Source organism: Rhizophagus irregularis, chromosome 3, assembly GCF_026210795.1.
Source record: "Rhizophagus irregularis chromosome 3, complete sequence".
In the NCBI taxonomy this organism is placed as follows: Eukaryota; Fungi; Glomeromycota; class Glomeromycetes; order Glomerales; family Glomeraceae; genus Rhizophagus; species Rhizophagus irregularis.
Window position 1 is genome coordinate 2,164,211 of NC_089431.1, and position 17,102 is coordinate 2,181,312.

At 36.5% G+C, this 17,102-nt stretch overlaps 1 protein-coding gene across 1 annotated transcript; it reads left to right on the top strand.

Moving 5' to 3' along the window:
- Nucleotides 1-1,897: 1,897 nt before the first annotated feature.
- Nucleotides 1,898-4,469, top strand: OCT59_020531 (uncharacterized protein; the record flags this gene model as incomplete). Its single annotated transcript, XM_066149251.1, has 6 exons — nt 1,898-1,904; nt 1,969-2,178; nt 2,253-2,843; nt 3,215-3,223; nt 3,293-3,609; nt 4,029-4,469. 6 exons carry the CDS (start codon nt 1,898-1,900, stop codon nt 4,467-4,469), a joined length of 1,575 nt encoding a protein of 524 aa, XP_065990178.1.
- Nucleotides 4,470-17,102: the final 12,633 nt, after the last annotated feature.

Genomic DNA, 17,102 nt, shown 5'->3' on the forward strand with positions numbered 1-17,102 from the left:
AAGGGCCAAAGAAGTAGCATAACTCCATGAAGTAGATAAAGTTATAGGAAGATAAGCCGCAAATACTTTAGCATTTCTGGTAGGATAACCCACCGTTTCAGATAAACTGACATTGAAAAAACATTTTTCACTATTACAGCGCTGTTTAATTGCAGATTTCTTGGATAGAGCAGGTATATTAAAAGAACAACCAGGGCAAGGATTATAGGATAGTTTATCGGCCAGAGTAAATACAGTAAGCCAATGAGACATGATAGCAGAATTTTGTTTCTTGTAGGTGATACACACATGACTAACAGATAAAGTTTGAGTGGCAGAATTAAAATTAATAGCCCATTGAGGATAAAAATGATAATCTTTAACAGTATGATCTAATAAACAAGGTGAAGCTAAAGTAAAAGAAGAATTAATAAAATACAAAGGCAAAAATAAAGAAGAAAAAGAAGAAGAAAGAAAATTATTTTTAATAAAATTAAACCAAATAGGGATTTGTCCTTTACGGCCAACGATACCAAGGTACCGAAGATCAGACCAATTCATAAGATAACGTCCACAAGGGGAAGCCAGAATTTTTCCAGAGTTTTCAAGCAGTCTGAAAAATCGAATGTGGTAAAATGGATCGAAGCAGCAGAGCTGATTGTAGATCCCACCTCGTAGGTCAAAAAGGAAGGGACCACGTGATATTCAATCATGAAGAGAATAGAATTGAATTAAATAAAATATGTGTTCGAAGAGAAATAACTTGAGACCATGGTTCCAAGCTAATAGTAGTCAGGCAGCTTTCAGCGCCCAAAAATCCTTGAAGATAAGAAATAGCATAAAAGGCAAAATTCCTGAAATCAGGATGTGTAAATATTTTTGCCAAGATGCAATGTGGGAAGAGAGGAACCGATAAAAGGCATTTTAAATCGAAAACAGAAGTTTAAGGAATAACAAAGCCAATGGAGTAGTAGTAGCAAGTCCAGCTTTTTTCCGTAAAACTGAGAACATGGTATTTTCTGAAAAAAGAGTAGTTTGCAAACGAAATTCCAATCTCGGGAGAAGAACAGCATTATAGAGATAGGCCACATGTTGCGCCAATAACTTTTTTGGACCAAGAAGAGCAGCCATATCTTTAACCATAGAGCACGCTTGTTCAAGTACAAATTGGGAAGAAGCAGATAAAGAAAACCAAACACCTAAAAAGCGGAATGAAGTATTCAAAGCTAAAGAAGAAAGAGAAAGAGAAGTTACTGTAACCAAAGAAGAGGTAAAAGATCAAAAATAATATTCGATGAAGGGGAGGAAGATAACATATTTAGCCGAATTGGCTTGAACATTATTTAAAGTATAGAATTCAGCAGTAATGGAAAGGCGATCTTCAATTCCAGACTTTGAAGAAGCAATAAGGGTAGAATCATCCATAAATGTTAAGTGTGAAATGGGTAAAGAATGTTGTTCAAATTCAAGCGGAAAATAATCTAAAAGAGCTGAAGATTTTAAAATAAAAAGATCTCGTGCTTCTTGATTCAAAACAGTAAGTAAGGGATCCAGGTAAATAATCCAAAGCAGTGTTGGTTTTGGACTTGTCCAATTGGTTTTTTGAATTGGACAGTTTTGGACGATCCAAAACTAGTTTTGGACCGTCCTAAACTGTCCAAAAGTTCTATGGGTTTTGGACAGTCCAAAACTGTCCAAAACTGTCCAAAACTAGGTTTTGGACTGTCCAAAATTGTCCAATACTGTCCAAAACCCATATTTAGTAAGACTAAGAGATTATATGTAGATCATTTCAAGATTATCTTTTTTTTACTTTTGTTCATAACTTCGTAATATTTTTTTTCTTTATACTCTGCTTATAAGTTATAACCTTACTACATTTACACTTTAAAGTTTAAACTTAATAATATTTTAACTTATGCCACGTGGAAGGCCGACCTAGGCATATTCTTTCTACATATGTAACAATTTTGAAAAAAACTAATTCAGGAGACAAAGACCGTCAATGTATTTGCAATTGTTGTGCTGAGGTTTTAAAAGATAATGCCAAACCTATAGTAAATAGAAAGGAAAGAATTAAAAAACATTTAACAAATTGTAAATATTTTTGGGACAAATATAAAGGAGAAGCAGAGGAAATACTTGGAACTTGTGATGTTGATGAAGAAATGCCACCATCTAAACATATACGTATTGATGGTAAGCATATGTATTTTTTTTAAGATTTTTTAAAAAAATATGTTTATTAATTAATTGGTTGATTGTATTTACAGATGATAGTGCATCTATTTCAAGTTTTCGTACAAATTCTACGTCCTCATCATTTAATTTAAGTCGCCGGTCATCTGAATCTTATTATCAATCATCAATATCCAAATTTGCTGTACGTGATCTCAATAAATCCGAAATTCCTAAATTCCATGATCTTTTAATTAGGATGACAGTATCTAATGGCTGGTCATTTCAATGGGTTAATAATCCTTCAACACATGCTTTTTTTCATTGGTTAAATCCAAAGTTAAAGTTGCCAGATCGAAAGCAACTAGCTGGTCCAATATTAGATCAAGCTATTAAAGGTATTGAACAATTACGTAAAGAAAAGTTAAACCAGGTACATGAACAAGCTGGTATTACTCTTTCATTCGATGGTTGGAAAAATATTGTAAATCAAGAATTACTTGGAATTATGATTATATTACCTTCTGGCGAAACTTTGATATGGAAAGCAGTAGATATAAGTGATCAGAGAGGACGTGCAATTGATGTTATACCAAAAATAGAAGAAATATTAAATGATTTAAAGGATCAATCAATTAAAGTAGCCGCACTTGTGAGTGATAGTGCTGCTCATATGCTTCAGCACGGTAAGTTGATTGTGTATTTATTATTTATTAATTAATTTATTTTTTTTTAATTTATTTAATGAATTTTTATTTTATTTAGACGACAGCTTCGTCTCAAATACCCTCAATATGTATTTTTACCATGCTTTGCACATCAATGCAATTTAGCCGTTGGAGAGATTTTTAAAGAATCTAGTATCTTGAAAAATGCATCTACTAATGCTGTAAAATTGGTTAATTATTTTAATCATCCTAATAATGTGTATTTTATTGGAAAATTACGAAATATTCAACGAGAACTTTACTCAAAATATTATGCAATAATAAGACCCGGCGATACAAGATGGAATTCTTATTATGAATGTTATTTAAGTTTAATTCGGACTAAACAGGCATTGAGAGTAAGTGAAATTTATTAATTAAATATTAAAAAATTAAATACTAATTTATTATTTTTTAATAGAATTTAGTTACTCGTTATGAGCCTCCTAAAGAAACTTCATCAAGATCTACTGAATTATACCTTCCAACTGATATCTGCCAAATAATTATGGGTGATTTATTTTGGTCCCGTATTTCACAACTTGCAACATTGATGAAACCTTATTGTGGAGCACTTGATAAATTGCAAACAGATAAGGCTCGACTACATGATGTTGCTTTATCTTTTGGATATTTTATTAAATTTTGGGAGCAGAATACAGATCGATTCTTGTCTGAAGGCATAATTTCACGTCTTGAAAAACGTTGGAATGACTGGGAACAGCCTATACTACTACTTTCTCTTGTACTTCATCCCAAATATCGCCTTAACAAATTTAATCCTGACTTAGAAACAATCAATTTTGTAACAATGGGAACTTGGCTTGATTATTATTATAAAGCTTGGACATCTGAAAAGCCAACAAAACTACTTGCACAATTTGAATCTTATCGAGTTAAAAAACCACCTTTTAATAATGAAACATATGAGCAATTTGGTGATGATGTTTTGGCATATTGGTATTATTGTTCTACAATGTGCAAGGAATTAGGATTTATAGCAACAAAAATTTTCAGTATTTGTGTGAATTCAGCCTCTGTAGAACGATTATTCTCATCTATGGGATTTTTGCACACTCCTCGAAGAAACAAATTAAAGGCAATATTGTTTTGTTTTTTATATATTATTGATATTTACTAATTAATTTTTATTTATTTATTTAGCATGAAAGAGTTGTAACTATGGCTCAACTTCGAGCAGATATTCATCAGACTGAAAATGAAAAAAAAAGGAAACGTGAATCTGAAAAAATAAAGGTAAATATTACGCCACCAATTATTGAATCAGATGAACAAGAAACTGGTAATACAGAACAAAATGAAGCTGAAAGAATACTTGAGGACTTACAAGAAACATTTGATTACATAACAACTGAACAAGATTGGACTGAACGTCTGAATGAATGGAATGAGCTATTAATGGAAGAAGAAAGAGCACAGAATCTGAATGTTACAGAGGAATCATTAAATTGTAGTGATAATGATCTATTAAATTCATATATCCATCCTGCTATTAATGCTGATGCAAAGTGGAACTTACGAGATCTTTTTATTAGAGAATTGGAAAGGCCAGAATTTATATCTGTGTCTTCAGAATTTAATTAGTTAAATATGTAATTAGTTTATTATAATTTTTTTCGTTCAATAATATAATGTTAATAATAAATATTAAATAATGGCTTAAAATTTAGTAATGCTAATATAAATTTGTAATTAACATTTATTTTATATAATGCTTACCAGAATTGGTTATAATTTTGGCCCAAATTAATTTAATAATCACGTGATCTGTCCAAAACTTGTCCAATGAAAAAAGGTTTTGGTTTTGGACAGGTTTTGGACAGGGGTTTGGACAGATGTCCAAAACATCAAATTGTCCAATTGCCCAACACTGCCCAAAGTAAGGGGGAAATAATTTCTCCTTGATCGATACCAACACGTACTCAATAAGCAGCTGTATCACCATGACAAGTAATAATTTTATTATTACGTCATGTAAAAAGATTCAAAATGAATTGCACTAGAAGTGTAAGAATATGTAATCTAACTAAAGCTAATTTAAGCATATTCAAATCCATAGAATCAAAAGCTTTAGAAATATCTTGAGAAACGATCCATAGTTCCTGATCATCAGTAGAGTCATGTTTTTGTTGATAGATAATCGCATCAAGCATTTTAATAGGGACATCAGTCGAACCACCAGGCAGACCCGCAAAATTACCTCCTTGAAGAACCTTACTATCAGCAAGAATGTTGGAAAGACGATTAGTAACAACCTTAACTACACATTTTCGAACCATTTCCAGAAGAGTAATAGGTCAAGTGTTCTTGAGTTGAGCATCAAAATCATGGGGTTTAGGAATAGGATAAACCACGGCTTTACGCCAATCAGTAGGAATATCGCCGCAAAAAAGGCAGGTATTGGCAAGTAAAAGAGAGAAATCCAAGGCTTCATCTGACAAATGTTTTATCATCTCATAAGAAATTTTTGAAGGGCCGGACGCTTTGTTATTTGGCATGGAGGAGATTACATCAGACCATTCTTGTAGGGAAATAGGCGCCAAAACAGGATCATATAACGAAGCAGACATACCGGAAAGGGGGTGTAAGCTTGTTACCATCGATCAGGGAATGAAGCGATAGAAGAATATCGGACCAACGGAGGAGAAACAATTGACTGGAAGTGAGTAATAGCAGCTTGCTTAATATCTGAAGGATCTGTTAAAAGAGTAGGAGTAGAGTCCAGGACAACCAAGACGCGGTCAAGAATAATTGAACGTTTTTCAACTGATAAGGCAGAGTCTATAAAGGTGCCAAGCGAGTTCGAAAAATGTTTGTCACGTAATGCAGTGTAATATTCCACAGAGTCCGTAAGATGTTGGGCGAATTTAGTGGATAAAAAGGCAGAAATTAAATTCTTTTGTGATTGTAAAAAGGATTTAAATTCAGATACGGAAGTTGTAGAATAAGTAGGAACTGAAAATCAGGAAGCAAAGATGCAAGATTCACTAGGTGGGAAGGTAAAGCAGCAATCATTTGCGAAATTTGAGTAGGTTGATTAAAATGACGAATAGTAAGGCGATATAAAATTCGATCTAAAAACTTGTTGATAGCAATAAGTTTAGTTAATTCAGGAGAATAGGAATGTCGTTGCGTGTTGGAAACCTTATGAAAAAATAATGTTTCAATTGCAGCACTAAGTATGGCAGCTTTCAAGGCATGCCACATACGATCAAGAGAAAGAGAAGAGAAATCAAGACAAGAATTATATTGTTTATCTAAATACACTCCAAGACAATCATCCACTTCAGCGGTGAAATTATTCCATTGTTCAACTGAAGTGGAGGTATAAGAAAAGATAGTACGCATTTCTTTTTTTTGTTTAAGACGAGACTTGGCCAAAATAGCCAGGCAAGAACTGAAGTCAAAAACAGTTGTAAGAACTTGGGCAAGCAACCACTTGCGAAAAAAGGCCAGGAGCAGAAAAACCAGGTGAAGACCAGATATAATCCAGTCTAGAAGATCCATTAGCATAATAAAAGGTAGGATCAGGACCCTTAGGAGAAGAATGAGCTTGATGATCGGTAAAAAACCGATAAGAAAGTAAACAAAGAAGTCTAAAATGATTGGGTGAATAATTGAAGTGAGCAATTTCATCAACATTGAAGTCGCCAAGGATAACTACAAGCACGGGCATGATCAAGCCAAGAAAGAAGTTTGGCAATAAGATCATTACAAATAGACTGATGAATAGAACCAGAAGGGGATAATATAAAGAAATAATAAAAATTTTTGTCTGATGAAAAAAAAGATCCAATTTAAGACCAAGAATCAATTGTTTGAACATGTTTATGAAGAGGATTACGAAGCAATATACCAACACCATCATGGGGACGAGAAGAGGTTGAACAGGCCTAATAGGACTTAAAATGATGTTGGGAATGATCATTTTTGAAAATAAATTTAGCAATTGAAGGGAAAAGGTGGGTATCATTCAAAGATAAAGCACCAAAAGAAGAGTGAAGAAAGAAATTAAGTAAATGTTGTTGTCTAACCGGGGAACATAAACCATTAACATTAATTTGATCAAATTTAATAAGAGGAGAAGGGGGAGGAGAAAAATTATGTTTATTATTGTCCATCATTACTACACTATGATAAAAAGTGTAAGTAGTAAAGGAAAATAATTGGTAATCAATAATTATTGGGAGTTCGCATTATCACGAGCAACCAAGAATTGTTTTTGTTGAACCATGCCTTGTTGAACCGTTTTAGTGAGTTCAGTAACTGTAGCAGTAAGAGAGGAAAGGCGATCCTGTGGTGAAGTGGCAGGACCAGGGATCAGACTCATATGGGGAGGGAGAGGAATATGTAATTGAGCGGTAAAGTTGGGACCATTTGGTGGTGAAACAGGGGAGCTAAAATCCATGAGGTTGTCACTAAGACGTCTAGAATCAGAGGATTCATTATTATCCTATTCTTGATCAATAGGTGCTGTTTCAGGAGGAAGAGGAGCATGAGGTTGCGAGGATCTTGGAATAGAAGGGGAAAAGTGTTGGTCTTCTAACCATTTAACTCGATTTTGAAGTTGGGCAAATTCTGTGGTTAGATGAGTAATCTTTTCAAGTATGATAGTGATTTGTTCAGTAATATACTGCCAATCTATTAAAGGCGGAACATCCATTGCAGCTACGTCGTGATCCAAATCTGATTGAGAAGGACAATGAGGATGACGATGAGCATTATGTTGAGAGCGCGAACGTGAAGAATGAGGATGAGACTGGGACCGGGAAGAAACTCTTCTACTGGCAGCATCGGCATAAGATCTGTGTTGGGAATTGGCAGGTCGTGCAAAATGATTATGACGTTTAGCAGGATGAGATGGAGGTAAGTGTTTGTTATATAATTCACGCAATTTATCATTGCTAGACTATGGACGAGAGGGACGTTGAGGAGCACATGACGAGGCACATTTATCCAGATTACAACCGGGCGACCATAACAATGACAAAGAGAGGAGACATCGGCAGGTTCATGCCAAGTAAGGCCAATAGATTTGAGAGCGCAAGTAATCCCCATGGCCGATTCTTTAGTAGCAGCAGAGGAGAAATGTACATATGCGTAAGGCTTAAGATTATAAGAGTTGTAAGAGATAGGAATGTTAACACTTTTAGCGGAAACTTCGTCGGTAATTTCAGAAAGATCAGTGGCAATAGAACCGTGAAGATGGCTGGCAAGAAGTGCAACATGGGCGCATCTGACGGCGTGTTGGTCAGGATGCATAAGCAGTGCCCAGTACAAAGAACAGCCCACGTGTTTTCAAATTGGTCTATAGATGTGGCGGAGTCGAAAATTATATACGCAGTGTGATAAAGTTTTGAAAGGCGTGTTCGGCAGTAGGTAATAATACCATAACGGGAGAAAGTACCCTTAATTGTGCATCTGTGACAAAGAGAGGGATGTCAGTAACAACCAGGGTACGAAGCTGTTCATCTACTTTTTTAGCAGATGGGTCATGTTCGTGGAACTGTAGATTATGCAGGGAGGCGATAGGCGCAGCTATAGCTTTTTTCATATCTGGCTTGGAACGAAAATAGACAACAATAATTTTAGTGTCGCCTGATCCTTGAGTGGTAGCTTTACTACCATAAGAGAAAAAAGAGAAGAATTCTCGGTCAGTCGTGTCGTAAGCTTCGCGATTGGTTTTGTAGTGTGTCCAAAATTCTTTGATAGTAGAGGGCGCAGCCGCAGCATAAAAGCGAAGGGGGAAGATTGTATGGTGGCGGTAAACGCGTCAGGGGATGCAGCGCGTTTAGGTTCAGGAGGCAAAATTTCTACAGATTTCCCTTTGTCTGCAGAGTTAGAAGGGAAGTGTTGGGAGTCATCAAGGAAAGAACCAGGGACAGGAGCTAAAGGGGACGCGTTGGTATCAATGGGAGGGGGAGACAAAGTTGGAGCATTATCCTAAGGAGCAGGAGGAGTCAAAATATTATCTTGGTCCATAACGGGTTCAGAAGAAACCTGTGTGCGTTTTGCAGAGTTGTCGGTCAAAGGTTGTGAAGTAGGACCTGGAATAGAAGCAGAAGAACCTTAACCTTGAACGTTGCCAGAAGGAGGACTCTGGGCAGGACGTTTTGGAGCAGAAGTACCAGAAGCTTTATTTTTTTGGCTGTTGGTCATAGCTAAAGATAGAAGGGAGAACTAGAAAATATGTAATAGTTAGTAGTAACGCGAAGTAAATAATAAAAATACTTCGAAAAATTTATTTTATTTTTTGTCACAATATTGTCGTGAGGACAACAGTTTTATCCTTTTCCTGTGCAAACAGTCTTTTGACTTTATCTTTTATTCATATTTAAAATTCGAGAATAATAAACGAACAATATTACAAAATAAGAAAATAGACTAATAAAAAATAAAAAGAGTAGCTTCACGACTCATACAACTAAAGTTTTATCCTTTTCCGATCACTGGCTGACGAGTTATTCAACAAAATGTTAAACATCGGCATTATAATATTTCTTGATTTATGTTTACTGTGCCATTTAACATTTTGCTAGATTTCTCAGTACCTAGTGATTGTAAAAAGACGATTTATAGCTTGTTGGAATCGCCTCATCGAGACGAATCGAATGGTGGTAAGCTCGCTCATCTCTCTGTGATCAATATTGACGGAGTTATTACTTAAAAACCATTTAATATTTTTAATTTCGGAAATTGATCTAGTGATTGGATTTCGATGTATCTTATACCATTAGATTCGTCTCATCAAGACGAATCGAATGGTAGTAAGATCGTCTTTCTAGAATCAATATTGGCAGAGTTATTACACAAAAACCTTTAATATTTTTTTAATTTTGGAAATTAATCTAGTGATTGGATTTCGACATATTTTATACCATTAGAACCGTCTCATCGAGACGAATCGAATGGCGGTAAGATCATCTCTCTACGATTAATATTGGCGAAGTTACGATACAATAAAGTTTTAAGTATAATTCTGGCTAAAATTATGTTAATTTTTGGCCGGAATTATGATATACAAATATAAAAAATTTTTTATATAGTCACATCTCTTTATAATCACCAAATATGGAGGATCATCGCAACTCTTTCCTGAATTTTTGAAAATACTAATAAAAATTTATTTTTGAAATTTTCGTTTGAAAATTTCTAAGTGCTCGTTCAAAATACTAATATTTCCACAGTTGCTTTCTTCTTTACTGAGCTTTATACTATGACTACACATCCAGCTCCTTCTGTTATTAACCCAGATATTCCGCCGCCACCGCGTCCTGTTATCTCTGCTCCCTCTGGAGACTGACCTTTGTCTCCCACTAATACCGTTGGCATACCAAACAAACGTTCGCGTACTGTCTCTGAGGACGCTATGAATGTTGATATAACTTCGCCCTCTGCTTTTGCTCCCAACCTTATTTCTACCGTTCCTTCTGGTCTTCCTGTCAACAAAGTTCACGTGATTACATCTCCTCAAAATATTACCACTCCTGTTGAAACTGTTGACGCTTCTATCCATGCTCCCTCTAACACCAGTGGTAAAGGCTGCTGCTATCAAATCTGCACCTTCTCGTTATCATGCTGCGGCCTACCTACACGACACGCCTGACGCGTTCAAAGCTAAATTCACCACCAATCGCTCCATGTGTGATGAAGTGGATTGTTCACTCTCCCGTTATTCTTCTTATGGCGCTCGCGCATGATGTGAAGGATCAGGCGATAACAAGAAAATCCTTGTCTTCTTCAATAATCATGATGATTATACCGATTGTATCACCTCCCCATGTGCCGATCTCCTCGATTTGGCCTTCAGTCATTATTCCCCTGCAGTCGCCAAGCTCAGTGATGAAATGAAGTCTTTGTTCGTCACTGATATCCCACTTTTCCTAACCGAGACTCAAGTCCGTCAGGCATTTTCCCGATATGGCACTGTAATCAAGTGCAAACTTACTCCTAGGAAACATTACTATAATGGACATATCCAGTTTTCGCAGTTACCCAATTTAATGATATTTGGGCGATCATTTGCCTTGGTAATTCTTTACGTGTCTGCCCGGCATCTTTTTCGAAATCCCAACGCGATAGCAGCAGAGAACATGTTACTATCCTCGCCGGCATCCCAAAGAATATTAAAGAAGCTGACCTGTTGGAAATTGCTACTCAAGTTAACGCTAAGGCCCTTAACGTTTCTCTATCTATCAGTTCCTACAAGCCTAAACCCTATGTATATTTGAATTTCTCCTCATTTGAATGTCTTGAAGCTGCCAAAGAAATGACCGTAGCTTTCCACAGCAAAGGATTAACATGGCACCCTCCTAATGAAGCACAAACTTTATGCCACGTTTGTGGGCGTCCTGGTTGTTCTCCCTCTGTATGTAATCCTCGTACCATACGGAAAGTGGATGATCGCCTTAATAAACTTTATTCTCGCTTCAATGCTGGCCCTAGACGTGGTCGTCAGGATTCACGCCAATCACGTGAAAATTCCAATTCCCGTTCAAGATCGTGATCCAATTCTAGAACCCGCAATAATAATTCATCTTCATCCCGTTCCAACAATGGCAACAATAATACTAACACTTCTCATCCCAACACTTCTCGAAGTAGCAACCGGACCAACAATAATACTAATAATCACAGGAACAATGAAAATTCTTCCGGTTCTACTCAACCTCCACATAAACCTCATTCTGTCAGTTCTACACCACCTACTTCTCCATCTGACAATCTTGCCCATACACTTCTTCAACATATTATTGATGATTTAAAGGCGCAAATCAAAGAGATCGCTAACACCCTACATACTCTAGAGGAAACTGTCTCTTGGATGAATGATACTACCACGTCCCATGAGTATAGGCTATCTGAGCTTGAATCAATGATGAATTATGACAACCCTGGTGACTCTGATTTGTATCTGCCTCGTGATGATCATGAAAATCAAAATCATTCTTATAATAATGGATGGGATGATGCCCCAACCCAAGACACGAATTCTGGATTCAATCTTCCTCCCCATACTTCCCCTTCTCTCATGGACACTTCTCCTGATGCTTCTTTCTCAGCTCTGGATCCTAACTCCGTCTTATCAAGAAGACATGTCCCGTTACCTAACTCCCGACCTACTATTATTTCTCCCAATACTAATACTTCCCGTTTGCAATTGGAGATTTCTAATGTCACCAATACACAAAAGAATCTTTCTGCCCAACTTGGTTCGATTATGGAAAAATTGGACTCCTTCTCTCCCTCAAAACCCTCCCCTTCCAATGATTGAACACCAATTTATATCGGGTGCTTCACAGGGATCTCACCCCCTGATAGTGCGCTACTTAATATTAATAGTCCTAATAACTCTCCTTCTTCCTTTTCCCCTCTTATTAATTTTGGACAAATCAATGTTAATGGTTTGTGCTCCCCTGTTCATCAGTTACATTTGTTAAATTATTTTCTCCATTCTTCTTTTGGCGTTTTATCTTTAAATGATACTCGTCTTACTTCTTCTAGTGCTAAATTTATTTATCAAACTGAACATTCCCAACATAATTTTAAGTCCTATTGGGCTCCTTCCCCTTCTAATTCACGACCTCATGATGGTGTTGGTCTTTTACTTCGCCATCCCTTACATAAACATGTTCAGAAAATTGATCCTTGAAAAGGTCGCCTTTTAAAATTAGATCTTTTTTTTCATCAAACAAAAATTTCTATCATTTCTGTTTATATTCCTCCCTATCATTCTGTTTATTATAAAGAACGTGATGCTGTTTTTGCCCAACTTAATTTATGGCTTGATAAAGCCCGCTCTAATAACTATCACGTAGTCATCCTTGGTGATTTTAATGCAGATGAAATTTCACATTCATATCTTCCTCAACATCATTTGAAAATTTTACGATCACTTTCTTATCGATATTTTACGGATCATCAATCCCATATTTCTTCAATTTCAGGTCCTAGTCCTACCTTTTATCATCAAAATGGTTCTTCAAGACTTGATTATATTTGGTCATCCCCTGGCTTTCCTGCTCCCAGTCTTTTCTCTCATGTTGAATCTTATCCCAAGTTGAATGATAACCAATTTACTGACCACCGTGTACTCATTACAGCCTTCGACTTTAATTCTTGTTTCGCTACTTTAGCCAAAGCTAGACTAAAACAGAAAAGCGAACAACGCACCATTTTTCTCTACAAGAATTTAAAAGAAGACACTTGGGACACATTTTCTAATGAAGTAAACTCACGTCTCGAGTTGTATTTGGCCACACACCATCCTTCCGTATCTTCACTTTCAGCTCTTTCCTTAAACAAACTTTGGCACGCTCTTAAACGCTCTATTCTTGGTGGTGCCATTGATTCAACATGTATCCAATACTCATCACCATAAATATTCTCCGGAACTTACGATGCTTATTGCTATCAACAAATTCTTGGATAGATTATTGTTCAAATTGACCACGTCTCGGCTTAGTCGTCCTGCTCAAATTTCACAGATGATTAATTCTTTACCTACACAATTGATTCTATTGAAATCCCTTTTAACGGATTATACTATACCTATTTATAGTACAACACCACTTCCTGCTTTTGTAAAATTTTTGCGTTCACAAAAAGCTTTGGTCTCTGCTTATCTTTCCACGCAATTTCATCAACATCGTGTGGATTCTATTGAATATTATACTGCCCTTAGAGACAAACATTTCTCTATATCGCCAGGCTCCTTTATTTCTTCAGCCCTGTCAGTGGAACATCGCTCTATCGTTCTTGATAGAGTCTTGGTTGTAATTGACTCCAATCCCACATTACTTACCGAGCCTTCTGATATCAAACAAGCTGCCATCAAACATTTCCAATCAGTTGCTACTCCTCCTTTGATCCAATATTCTTCTATTGACGAATTTCCTCCACGTTGGCAAAGAGCATATACTCCTATTTCTGATATCGACTCATCTTTATATAACTCGGTCATGTCGCCTATTCTGGATGAAGAATGGATGATTATTCTTCAGTCTATGCCTAATAACAAAGCCTCTGGCCCTCTAAAATTTCTTACGAAATGCTCAAACATTTAACTGGAGAAGCCTTCAATTTGTCTCTTGTTTTAGCCAATGCCTGCCTTACTCATGGTGATATTTCTGCGGATTGGCGTGAAGCGCTTGTTTATCCCATTCCGAAGCCTCATGAATTTGACGCTCAATTAAAGAATACACGACTTATCACTTTATTAGAAACTGTTCGGAAATGTGTGGTCAAGGTCGTTACAACTCGTCTTTCAAAAATCCTAGCTGATAACCAAATACTTCAGGGTGGTAATTTTGCTGGATTACCAGGTGGATCCACTGACATTTCTATCAAAATGCTTGACGCGATTATTCATCAACGCCGCTTTGATAAAACTGATGACCAAGAGTTATGGATTGTTTCCCAAGACATTTCTAAGGCCTTTGACTCGATTGATTTAAATATGCTCAAGTTGGCTTTAATCTGTTTACATATCCCGCCCTTGTTGATAAAATTTATTATCAATCTTTTCACAAGACGCAATAACAAAATTATTACTCATTATGGTGATACTTCCGGAATTATTTCCCCGTTATTATGAGTGATTTATTTGGATCCTTTACTTACAACGCTTAATCAAGAAGCTTGTGATCCTTTTATTTTGAAATCCTCTGTTTTATTGGATTATTCCCCGATTGAATATGAACAACATAACCTTCCTGTTTCACATATCACATTTATGGATGACTCTACTTTGATTGCTTCATCTAAACGAGGAATTGAAGATCGCCTTTCCATTACAGCTGAATTTTATACTTTAAATAATACTCAAGCTAATTCAGCTAAATATATCTTTCTTTCTTCTGAACAATTATCTCAAATTATAGTGTTTGATCTTTTCCCATCTCCTTTAATCCAAACTTGTACCCTTACTTTAAATGCTTTAGCTTTATCCAAGTCTTTTCGCTTTTTAGGTGTCTGGTTTTGCCTTTCAGCTTCTTCTCGCTTTGTTCATGATCAAAGCACTTCCATGGTCAAAGACATGGCTGCTTTACTCAGTCCTAAGAAACTTTTGGCACAACATGTGGCTTATCTTTATAACGTTGTCTTACTTCCAAGGCTAGAATTTCGCCTACAAACCACATTATTTGCTGAATCCACCATTAATCGCATAGTTTCTCCAATGCTTTCTCTTATTCGACAAAAGGCTGGTTTAGCCTCAGTCACTCCTCTTTCCGCGCTTTTCACATTGTTGCCGTTCTCTATTCAACAAGCATTTGGTCGATTTCTATCATCTCATGTGGCTTCATGGCAAAAAAATTTTTCTCACCCTTTACATAAAACCTTTGCCAATTATATGATTACTTATCTCCAAAGCTTCCTAGATTGTGATGCCTGTCCTTCTACTATTGACTTGGAACCATGGTCCCATACATTTTTCTTGCGAACACATTCTTTGTTTAATTCTTTATTATTCTCTTCTCGATTGAATATCACGTGGTCTTTATTGTTCCGACCTCCGAGAAAAGATCTATGTCCGGCAATTCCACTCTGGTCGATTTTACCGAAAGACTTATTCACTTCCATGAAAAATGTTCGGAAAAATTTTTGTACTCGTTTCCTTGCCCAATTGGTTACTCTGTGTGGCTCTCGGCTTCTTCCATGGAGAGATTTACGCTTTCTTAAACGAGTTTCGAACAAAGGATCTGTGCCTGCTTGGTTTACTTATTTATTTAATTTAGTTGTTGTTTCTAATTCTTCTTCTTTTTTTCTTTTACCGCAATTTAGAATACCTAATTCCTATACTGTTGCTTCTATCTGTTCTATAGATATTAGTCAAAATTATTTGTTTAATCCACAATGGGCTATTTTTTTTAATCGCGATACTAACTCTTTCCTTGTTGGCCGTGTGATCATTACCTATCCTGCTCCGCGAAATGAAGCTCTTATTTCACATTGGGATTGCGTCATCTGTTGATGACTTATTATCAGAATTCACTGCATGCCAAGGTTGTGCCTCTGCTATTCCGCGATCCTCTACTTCCAAAACATTGCTTAAACGATGTCCCTCTGAAAAGTGCTTCTCTTATGTGCCTTTATCAAGTCTTATCCGTTACCCTACGAAGCCTCGTACTTATATACATGCGGATACTCATTCGGTCTCACTTTCTGCTTCGTTAGGCTATGCCAAATCTCTTTTACTATTTTATCTTTTTGCTCCAGTTCGGCTACCTCCTATGCTTAACTAAGTGTCTAGGATTTCTGATATCCAACTTCCTTCTTCGGTGTCTACACTGTATATTGATGGATCCTTCCTTCCTCCTTCTAGTCATCCGACACCTTTGATGGCTTATGCATGGACTGCTATCGATTCTGATGGTTTTCTTCTTGAATCTCATTATAATACCATTCCTTCCCTCTTTCCCTCTGCATTGCGTTCCGAAATTTTTGCCTTATTGCATGGATTGGACTCCCTCCCTCGGTATTCCAAGATTACTGTCACTACTGATTGTGCTCAATTAATTTCCTTATGGTCTACGTATGTGGATGCGCCGTTCATTCCTAAAATGCTTAAAGAATTCAACCACCTCCTATGGTCTTCGGCACTAGCTATTATCTCACAAAAGAATCTGGAAGTTACTTTAATCAAGGTTCCTGCTCACGCTGACGATTCCTTGAATAACCATGTTGATGACTTAGCGAAAGCTGCTCATACAGACTCACGTCTTTCCTCTATTTCACCTGCATTTTTGGCTCCTTGCATTTTACAATTTAATTCTTTACCTGTGGATATGAATATCCGGAAATTCATTGGAGATATTTTTGACGCCAAGAGTCTTTTGACTCTTGCTTTATTACCAAGATTCAATATTAATTCCTCTATTTCAGATATTGATTGGGCTTGTACCAAATTTTGTTTTAATAATAAACAATTACAATCCTCCCATCGAAATGGCCGGTCTGAATTTTGTGCTTTCCGTATCAAGATTTTATTGGATATGCTTCCGACACTCACAACTCTTCAAAGACGAAAGCCTCATATCTATGATCTGAGTTGGCTCTGTCCTCAGTGCAACTCCTCTCCTGAGACTTTAGACCACTTATGGACTTGTCCTTATATTTTACCTGAATTTAGTCCTTTTAATACTTTTAAAACACTTCTGCTGGACCTTAGAACCGTTTGTCTTGGAAAATTTCTCTCCGCGACTCCTTTGAAATCTT